This window comes from Monodon monoceros, unplaced genomic scaffold, assembly GCF_005190385.1.
Source record: "Monodon monoceros isolate NGI ecotype Baffin Bay Population unplaced genomic scaffold, NGI_Narwhal_1 Super_Scaffold_19, whole genome shotgun sequence".
In the NCBI taxonomy this organism is placed as follows: Eukaryota; Metazoa; Chordata; class Mammalia; order Artiodactyla; family Monodontidae; genus Monodon; species Monodon monoceros.
This window is the reverse complement of record NW_021703775.1, coordinates 67,063,648-67,074,318: the sequence shown is the minus strand read 5'-3', so window position 1 is coordinate 67,074,318 and position 10,671 is coordinate 67,063,648. Positions and strand designations below refer to the sequence as shown.

General features: G+C 46.8%; 1 protein-coding gene across 1 annotated transcript; it reads left to right on the top strand.

Annotated features, from left to right (window-relative positions):
- Positions 1 to 1,213: 1,213 nt before the first annotated feature.
- GCKR (glucokinase regulator) lies at positions 1,214 to 9,007 on the top strand. The gene is given in 9 exon segments (XM_029232027.1): positions 1,214 to 2,033; positions 2,312 to 2,478; positions 2,631 to 2,688; positions 3,539 to 3,607; positions 3,990 to 4,063; positions 4,620 to 4,715; positions 5,855 to 5,949; positions 7,271 to 7,417; positions 8,765 to 9,007. Coding segments are annotated over 6 exon segments (495 nt in total). The 5' UTR covers positions 1,214 to 1,973; the 3' UTR covers positions 4,687 to 4,715; positions 5,855 to 5,949; positions 7,271 to 7,417; positions 8,765 to 9,007.
- The last annotated feature ends 1,664 nt before the right edge of the window (positions 9,008 to 10,671 follow it).

The window sequence follows — 10,671 nt, the reverse complement described above, 5'->3', positions numbered from 1 at the left end:
CCTCTCATTGGCGGCCTCTCGGGCCCCCAAAGCTCCCGATCCCGGCTCTGTGCGATAAGCCCCGGCAGGGGCGTGGGGGGCGGGGGGATGTCGGGAGAGGCGCAGGTGCGAGGGTCTCAGGCACCTGGGAGGCCTCTCCCTCCCCAGATGGAATTAGCCGAGTTGGGAAGTGGAATTCCACCTCCGGTGCCGGAGGGGACAATGATGGAGATAATAATTATTTTGACAATCTCCTACTTGTAGACTGCGTCAGCTTTTAAGTATCTTCCCCATTCATAATCTGATCTTGATTCCCTTCATTCTCTCAGTCATTCTTTCATTTATTAGGCAAATATTTATTGAGCGTTCTCTATATGTCTGGCATGTTAATAGCTGGAGATACGGCGATTATTAAGGGTGCTGGGTTTATAGGGGAAATTTAAAGAGAGACGACCTGTTTCTTGTCTTAGCTCTGGGACTTACTGTGTGGCCTTAGACAAAGAGGTTAATCTAAGTCTCAGGTTTCCCACCTGTAAATCAGAGCATCCAAAACCTCACAGGGCTGTTGTGAGGATCAAATGAGACAATATTGGGGAACGATCTTTATAAAGCTTATAACACTGTGTGAATGAGAGATTATGATTAATTGCACCAATTTGTTAGTTACTTCATTTATTCAATAAGCATGTAAATCCTTAAGTTATTTCATGCTTTGGTTGAGCATGAGATCTGGAGTGAGAACCTGGGTGTGGGTCCCAATTCTGTCAGCTGTGTGATCTTCAGCAACTAACTTAACTTCTCTGAGCTTCAGTTTCATCATCTGAAAAATGAGGGTGTCAATATCATCATCTTTTAAAAAAAATTGAACTGTAATTGATTTACAACGTGTTAGTTTCAGGTGTACAGTAAAGTGATACATATATACATATATTCTTTTCCAGATTTTCTTCCATTATAGGTTATTACAAGGTATTGAATGCAGTTCCCTGTGCTCTACAGTAGGTCCTTATTGTTTATTTTATATATAGTGGTGTGTATCTGTTAATCCCAAGCTCCTAATTTATCCCTCCCCCCCACCTTTCCCCTTTGATAACCATAAGTTTGTTTTCTATGTCTGTGAGCCTATTTCTGTTTTGTAAGTTCATTTGTATCATTTTTTTAGATTCCACATATAAGTGATATCATATGATATCCGTCTTTCTCTGTCTGACATACTTCACTTAGTATGATAAATTCTAGGTGCAAATGGCATTATTTCATTCTTTTTAATATCTTCTTAATGTATCTAATGAGATACTGTATGTGAAAATGCATTGTTCAGTGTAAATAAATGTTAGCCAAACTTGTATTTAGGGCAGATACTTTGGTTTCTAATTCTCATTGCAGTATTTCTATTTCTGTGGCACTTTCCCCTGTAATATCCAGTTCAGTGCGTGCACCCCTGGGGCTCTGAAGCTTCTGTTGCTTTCCTTCTGAGAGGAGAGTGAAATGGGGCAAGTGGGACAGGGAGGACTGTGTGTGCTGAGCATGTGATCAAGCCATGGCCGAGGTCCTCTGACCTCTGCTGACCCTGAGAACCCTGATCTCTGGCCTCCTGATGCATCCTGGTTCCAGAGCACTCGTGCCCAGGGATCCTTTTTGCCCTGGGCCTGGGTATTGTCCTTCCGGGCTCCAGGCCCTCCAGAGAAGAGGGCATTGTCTGAAGGGCAAGAGTAATGAAGACCTCGCGTCTTCCTCTTCAGGGACAACCAGAGGCTGGGGAGTCTGGGTGCCTGTAAAGAGGGACCTGGGGACCCCCGTGGGGTGACCAGAGGTCTGGGGACCTAGTGACCAGGAAAGGGTGCAGGCAGAGGTGTGCAGAGAGGCCAGGGTACTTGGTTTCATCATCACTGTGGCTCAGATAAGTCCCCGCCAACTGGAAGCAGTGTCAGTGTGACAGAAGGGGCTACGTGGCTGAAGAGGTAGGCACGACAGTGTGTCCACAGTGTCGGACCATGCCAGGCACAAAACGGTTTCAACGTGTGATTGAGACCCCGGAGCCTGGCAAGTGGGAGGTGAGACCCTTTCTCCCTGTTGGCCTTCTGTACTGATTCCTAGAATTCTGTCTCATCTGGACTTCCCTGCACCCTGGGTTTCTGCTTTCCCCATCCTCCTTCCCATCTTCCTTCCTGATTTTCTTTCTTTGATAGGCCCAGAGTACCAAGTGCAGGCTAAATCATTTTTGTGTGTGTGTGTGTGTGTCCCAACGCTGTGCCTGCTGCCACACCCACCTCCAGTTCAGCAGACGTGAATGAGGTTCCCTGCCATTGACCTTGTCCCCCCTTCCCTCTAGTTGTCTGGGTATGAGGCAGCCCTGCCCATCACAGAGAAGTCAAACCCACTGACCCGGGATCTGGACAAAGCAGATGCCGAGCAGATTGTTCGATTGCTGGGGCAATGTGATGCTGAGATCTTCCAGGAGGAGGGACAAATCATGCCCACATGCCAGGCGACCCAGACGCATCCCCTGGACACTGCAAGTAACGATGCCCACTGCAGCCCCACCCCACCTCAACCTCTGCCCTCTCAGACCATGGTCTGGGAGCCCCTCCCCCTCCCCCCCCAACCCACTGTCCTTTTCTTGGCTGTTGATGCCTGCCTGTTGCCTCCAGTGAGTCAACTCTGACCACCATGGTATAAGCGGCTGGAAAAGTTCAGGAAGTGCGGAAGGTACCAACTCTCCACCTGCTCCCTGCTTAAATTCGTGTTTCCCTCTACTTTTCTCTCTTCTTGGTCTCTATTTTTCCCTTTTATAAACTTCTATATCCTTATTGTCATCTTATTAATCAACAGTAATTATAATAACTATTACTGCATAACACTATATAATTGACCACGTACTTTCACACCCATTACCTTCACAAAAACTTGTAAAGTTGGTGTTACTGTCTCCATTACTTTTCGGATGGGAAAAGAAAGACTGAAGATAATCACGGTAGCTTTTGCCCAAATACACGCAGCTAGTAATTGCCAGATAATGCTGCTTCCCATCTGTGACAAAGCTGCTTTCCGTCCTTTCTGCAATAAGTGAGGGTTTTTGGGGTTTTTTGGCTGCGTTGGGTCTTTGTTGCTGAGCGCAAGCTTTCTCTAGTTGTAGCGAGTGGGAATTACTCTTCGTTGTGGTGTGCAGGCTTCTCACTGCGGTGGCTTCTCTTGTTGTGGAGCATGGGCTCTATGCATGCGGGCTCAGGAGTTGTGGCTTGCGGGCTTAGTTGCCCCGCGGCATGTGGGATCTTCCTGGACCAGAGATCGAACCCGTTTTCCCCTGCCCTGGGAGGTGGATCCCTAAGCACTGCCCCACCAAGGAAGTCCAGTAAGGGTTTGAATAAGTAGCTAAACCAGAGTTGGGGATCAGACTGAAGTTTCTTTCTCAAATCCAAGGTTCTTTCTGCTACACCATATTCTCTATGTTCTGTTCGCTTTGGGGATAAGAGGGGGGTTCTGTTACCAACCAAAAAGAGAATATGCTTCTCCCAACCTGAGCTGGGTCCTGGATACCTAGGCATTTTTCTTTTCTCAGGAGCCTAAGGGGGGCGCTGGTGGGGCTGAGTGGAGGGATACCTCTGGCAGGATGGCATTCCTCAGGTCGGTGAGTACCTTGATCGCCGGTTTTGCTCTCCGCCTTCTTGGAGTGAACCTCAGGACCATAAAGCTCTTCATAGCTAAGCTTCTAGGTGGACCGCCTCCAGCTCCGGCTCTCTTTCTTCTCCAAAAGCTAGATCTCAACATGGAGTCCCATTTCTTCTGAGCCCATCTGAGCCCCACCAGTCTATTGCCAATGTCTCTACATCCCACACACCCCTAATCCATCATCTCCAAACAGCATATTTAAGAGTCAGATTCCAAGCAGTACTGGCTTAAGCACTGACCTAAGAGAATCATTATACAGCCTCTACCCTCAAGGTGTTGAAAATCCAAGATAATTGTTCCTTCCCTGTCATTACTACTTCATGTTCTCTCCGACTTGGCAGGTTTCCTTTAACTAGATGATGAAAGGTCTAGGACAGAAACCTCTTTACACCTACCTCGTTGCAGGAGGTGACAGGTAAGCCAGGCTGGCCTATGAATATTTTGTTTGGCCTAACTAGTGTCTTTTAGAAACTGAATTTGAATGCTTTCAGGTGGAGATGGTGTCCGGTTTGCTCTCCACTTCACGTACTTATGTTGCCTGACTAGCCCTCTTAGGTATTGAAGTTTTTCAACCCTACACAGTGTTTATCATGGTGCCCAACAAATAGTAGGTGCCCATTCAGTGATAGTTTTCTCTTCATTTCCTTCTCTCAAAGCAGCCCTAATAAACCATAGGTTTCTGCTTCCCAAGCAGTGCCACTGACCTTGAGTCTGTCCTCTTAGGTCTGTGATGGCCTCTAGGGAGGGGATGGAAGATAGTGCCCTGGATGGGATCGAGGAACTGAAGAAGTCTGTGTTTTCCACTGACACTCAACCAGAGACCTCTGTCTGTTCCTTCTTGTGGGGACATCAAAGCCCCAACATCCAGCCAAAGCCCATCCCCTGCCTCCTCCCTGCCCCCCAACTCCCTTCCAGCCACCCCCCACCTCATCCTGGCCCTGACATCCCCACACAATATGTTTATACCCTAGAATCCTCTTGGTGGCACTGCCTCACCCATCCTCCTCTCCTAGGTGGCTGCTGGGAAGAAGAGGGTGATTGTCATCAGCATTTCAGCGGGACTCTCTGTGAGTGTGAAGACGGGCTGGGTGGATCAATTTTATAGGAAGGCAGGGAGTAGGAGTGGAACAGCATGGAAGATAAATCAACAAGATTTATCTAGATTTATCTAGAAAACAGAAAGGGCTTGTGTAAGGAATTTTGATTTTACTCTCACTAATTAGGATCCAGTTGCATGAATGTGGGACAAGGGGGGGAAGGGATCTTATCCCACAATAACTGTGTACCCATCCATTCAACAACCAAAAAGATAGAGTAGTCCAGGGCTCAGCAAACTATGCGGGCAGGTCAATCCAGCTGCTCCCTGTTTTTGTCAATGAAGTTTTACTGGAACTCAGCTATTTGTGTTTACATATTATCCATGGCTACTTTGACGCTTCAACGGTAAGACTGAGTCATTGGACAGAGATCGTAGGGCCCACAAGCTTAAAATATTTGCTTTGTAGCTCTTTACAGAAAAAACTGACCCCGAACTAGTCCCTTGCTCCTTAACGTGTGGTCCTTACACCAGCAAGATCAGTATCACCTGGGATCTGTTAGAAATGCAGAATATCAGGCCTCCCCACACCAGACCTACTGAGTCTGAATCTGCATTTTAGCAAGATTACCAGGTAGTTTGTTTGACATGCACTGGGCTAGATGACCCTGAGTTTCCTCTCAGCTGTGCAGCTCGGACACTCTGAATTCACTGAGCAGGACCTGGACCCCAGCAGATGTGGAACGAGGCACACAAGGAGAGCAGGACACTGACCTCATGGAGCTGACAGTTTAGTTCTGTATTTTCAGACTTTACCACGCAGAAGATTTCCATGGGAGAACCTGTTAGAAATGTAGGTCTAGGGAATTCCCTGGCGGTCCAGTGGTTAGGACTCAGCGCTTCCACTGCCAGGGCCCCGGGTTCAATCCCTGGTCGGGGAACTAAGATCCCATAAGCTGCACGGTGTGGTCGATAATAATAATAGTTAATTAATTTTAAAAAAATGTAGGTCCATGGGGTCTCCCCTTCAAATTCAGATCCAGTAGATTTTAACTGGGCCTAGAATCTGCACTTAAACAAGCATGTGCGGGGCATTCTGATGTACGTGGGCCTCGGGCGGAACTAGAGTAACCCCCCTCATCGAACCCTCTTCTCTCTCCCTACCACCAGGCTTCCTCTGTGGCAGGCCACATGGACTACTGCATGGATAACCCAGCGGTCTTTTTGCCAGTCCTGATTGGTTTCAACCCAGTGAGCATGGCCAGGTGAGCCTTCTGTAATGAAAAGTCCTACGCAGACCTTCTGTAATGAAAGGTCATGGCCAGTCCCCTGGGGGAGGCTGGGAGGGAACCTGTGAAAATCTACAGGATAGTCACAAAGAAGAGGTCAGGGCAAATATGCTCTTGTTCACCAAATCTCAGAATATTAAAGTAAATAAAGGTGCAAACGAAGCAACTGACAAAGGATTAATCTCCAAAATATACAGGCAGCTCATGCAGCTCAATATCAAAAAGACAAACAACCCAATCCAGAAATGGGCGGAAGATCTAAATAGATATTTCTCCAAAGAAGGTATACAGATTGCCAACAAACACATGAAAGGATGCTCAACATCACTAATCATTAGAGAAATGCAAATCAAAACTACAACGAGATATCATCTCACACCAGTCAGAATGGCCATCATCAAAAAATCTACAAATAATAAATGCTGGAGAGGGTGTGGAGAAAAGGGAACCCTCTTGCACTGTTGGTGGGAATGTAAATTGATACAGCCACTATGGAGAACAGTATGGAGGTTCCTTAAAAAACTAAAAATAGAGCTACCATACGACCCAGCAATCCCACTACTGGGCATATACCCTGAGAAAACAATAATTCAAAAAGACACATGCACCCCAGTGTTCATTGCAGCTCTATTTACAATAGCCAGGTCATGGAAGCAACCTAAGTGTCCATCGACAGATGAATGGATAAAGAAGATGTGGCACAGATACACAATAGAATATTACTCAGCCATAAAAGAAACAAAATTGAGTTATTTGTAGTGAGGTGGATGGACCTAGAGACTGTCATACAGAGTGAAGTAAGTCAGAAAGAGAAAAACAAATACCGTAGGCTAACACATATATATGGTATCTAAAAAAAAAAAAGTGATTCTGAAGAACGTAGGGGCAGGACAGGAATAAAGATGCAGACATAGAGAATGGACCTGAGGACACAGGGAGGGGGAAGGGTAAGCTGGGACGAAGTGAGAGAGTGGCATGGACATATACACACTACCAAATATAAAACAGATAGCTAGTGGGAAGCAGCTGCATAGCACAGGGAGATCAGCTCAGTGCTTTGTGTCCACCTAGAGGGGTGGGATAGAGAGAGTGGGAGGGAGACGCAAGAGGGAGGAGATATGGGGATGTATGTATATGTATAGCTGATTCACTTTGTTATACAGCAGAAACTAACACACCATTGTAAAGCAATTGTACTCCAATAAAGATGTTAAAAAAAAATAAAGTAAATAAAGGGTGTTCCTAAGCTTAGGAAGTATTTTTTTTGTTGGTTAATTTGCATATTCTCTCATTTCAGAAAGGATTGAAGGCAGCTTATAAAGGATACATAAAATATAAGAAAGCATACATTTAAAACGGAATGAAGAGGCAAGGAAAACATGGGTCAGAGGATAGAATGGGCTCAAGAAAATGCATACCACAAAGATCTGTGCTTTCATCTGAGGTGGGTCCCAAGCATCTTTTCAAAGAAGGAATACTGGGTGCAGACTGGCCTAGTCTCCTTTGCCTAGCTCCCTTATTTTAGGCCCTTTCTCCTTCATGCCAGGAGCCCCTTTGGTCCCCTCTGGCTACTCACATCTCCCACCCTGTTCCCCTTTCCTGAGATCCCTGTGCCTCCAAGTCACCTCCCTCTTATTCTCTGTCTAAATGGCCACTTCGATCTCAAAGAAGGCCAGCATATATGTTTTAAATTTTTTATTGGAGTATAGTTGATTTACAATGTTGTGTCATGAAGGCCAGCATATGAAACCAATAATGCTCAGGTGTGATTCTGTGGATGCACTGCCTTGGGAGTGTTACTAAGGAAGCTTCTTGTATGAGAGGTCTGATGTTGTAGGTTTGAGGTAAGGCCCGGAAATACCTAATTTTTGCAAGCATCCTTGGAGATTCTGATGCACAGCCAAGCTGGGGAAACTCTGCTAAATAAACCATTGGAGGGGGCCACCCAATGAAGCTGAGGGCTTCCTGTCACTGGAGGTATTTCAGCGAAGGCTTGCTGACTACTCAAGAGCAGCTTTGTGTGTATTTAGTGTGGTCTTGGGGAGACGGACAGCTGAGTTCCGAGAGGCTTTTTCAGCTCCCAGATTCCAGGCATGTAGTGTAATTCATACGAAGGTATAAATGATCTCTTTTAATGGAGGGCTTTCCTCACCAAAAATGTATCTGCTGCAGTGGATGCTAATTTCAGGGACCGTGACTAAGTGAAATGAAGGATTTCAAACAATGTAGGCGTGGAGATCTTCCAGTTGTTCCTTAAATCAGTGGCTCCCAAACTTGGCTGGTCTTCAGAGTCATCTGGGAAGCTTTTTAAAAATACAGATTTGGGGGCTCCACTCCAGAACTACTGAAGCTGACTCTCAGGGTGGGTGTGGAAACCAGAAATGGGTAGTTATTAAAAAAAAACAAACCTCCCCAGGTGATTGTGATGACCTGCCAAGTCTGGGGATCTCAGTTTTCAACCACACAATAAACACTGTTGCCTCTCTCTGCAGAGGAGACATGGCAATAGGACCTGTGCAAGGACCAGGACACAAGAAAGTTTTGGTCTCAGGCTGGAACTTTTTACTTGAGTGTTGGCTTTGCTCTGGGCTCAAATTGCTGAATGTTTTATTAACCCTCATCCTTGGGGTTCAGGGACACAGTGCCCCTATGAGCATCAAAGCACATCTCTCTAGGAAATTGTTGACCTCTGACCCCAATCTCAATGTGGTATTTGGTCCCAACTCTCATCTGAGGCCCTTCCTTTAGATGCTCACACATGATCCCCCCTGTGTCTCTCTTTGGGCCCCAGAAATGACCCCATTGAAGACTGGAGTTCCAACATTTCCACAAATAGCCGAGCAGATGCAGAAACTGCTGGAGAAAGCAGAAAGCTTTTGTGCTCAATCCTGCAACTGGGGTGAGATCTGCCCCCACCCCTACCCCTCACACCCACCTCCGGACGGCTTGCCACTTAGGGCCTCTGATTTTAGGTTTTGTTCCATCACGTCTAAATTCCTGGTGTCGTGTATCTACTAAAATGTGGTGAATCAAATCCTGTTTTCTCGTTTCGGTTTTCGCCTTTAAGATGTTTTATTTCCAGTCTGACCCTGTCTCTTAAATCAGTCATCATTAAACACCTAAATGGTCTAGGGCAATTTCTATTTAAAGAAGCTCTTTTGCATCTGTGTGTAGAAAGTATTGCTTCATGTCTCTTTTATATGTTTCAGTTTCAAATGTGGGCTTTAAAGAAAAAATGGGATGTAGTTTCATTCTTCTGCCTAAGACTCTGCAAAATTGGTGTGGCCCTTCTAAGCCTCCACTGCTCCTGGTGCTTTTCTCTCTGGATTGTGGCTGCACCTCACTAACATCATCTGCCCTTCCTTTGACCTTAACAAGGGCCTTAACCAAATCCCTGCCCTGCCCCACTCTGCCTGGGATGGGCACATCTGTGACATTCTCTTTGATCTTCCTTTTGCGAGATAGGAAGGCAGGAATTCCACTTTACACACGAGTTCTGCATCTTTCATCTCCCAGATGCTCATCTCTCCTCTTCTCTGCAATTATTTACTTTTAATCTCCTTTTCTCAGACACTGCTCTTATCGTTCTTCTTGCTGTAATCTCTTTATCTTTTCGGTGTGTCATATTATATATCTGTAGCGTTACAATCAACGGCTGCTTCACTGGTCTGTCCAAGGAGCATGAAATGTAGGGTTTGGATTAAAAACTGTTATTTAAAAAGTGGGGGATGGAGGAGGGAGAAAGTACTTGGCAAACAAAAACAACAACAAAACCTCTCTGAAAAACCCTTATCCCCAGCTAACAGGACACTCAATTATTCTGGCTTCCTCTCCAGAGTCCTGAATGTACCATAGAAATGACCGTAAGTGGCCCTTTCCCTCTTCTCTTCTCTTCCCTTCCCTTCCCTCCTCTCCTCTCAGTTAAGCCCTCAACCAGCACTCCTCCTCACAGCACACTGGGGGCCACCAGTCCTACAAATGCCTGCCCAGTGGCCACTAAGCAGAGCGCATGTCCAAGAGCCACTAACCAGATTGCATGCACAGCGGTCACTAACTAGTAAACTCCAGGACCTTCCTTCCTCTCCCAGTTTCTCCTGGGTGTCATCACTCTGCAGCCTGAGGGCCTCAGTGGCTCCTCCCGGATGAAAGGTGGAAGTGCCACCAAGATCCTGCTGGAAACCCTGTTACTGGCAGCTCACAAGACCGCGGACCGGAGCATCGCAGCATCTGCGAGGTAGGGAGGGTCTGGACCAGAGAGAGATCAGAGTCAGGCAGTGGGTGGGAGGGTGCAGGCAGGGGAATGGCAGATCCAGATCTGGAGGGTGCGCTGGTAGCAGCAAGACTGCAGCCCTGCCGTTCCTTCCCTGGGAAAGGAACTGGCAGGGGGACGCCACTGTTCCCATCACACAATCACAGAGTCTGGCTTGTTTCCAATGGACCCTGGGTTCCTCAGGTCCAGACCTGATCCCTGTGCACGCCTGGGACATCCAAAGCTAACCTAGCTTCCTAGAATCTTTGATGTGGGGATGGTCCAGGCCATGCAGGGTAGAGGTCGTCCTGCTGTGGGCCTGCCTCCCTCACCAGGGTCTCTCGCCTAGCTTCCACGTCGCTCACTTACTCCCTCGTCAACTCTCTGATCCCACCCTCCTCCCAGTGCTCTGGATGCCCTATCCTCCTCTCTGCTCTTTAGTCTTCTTC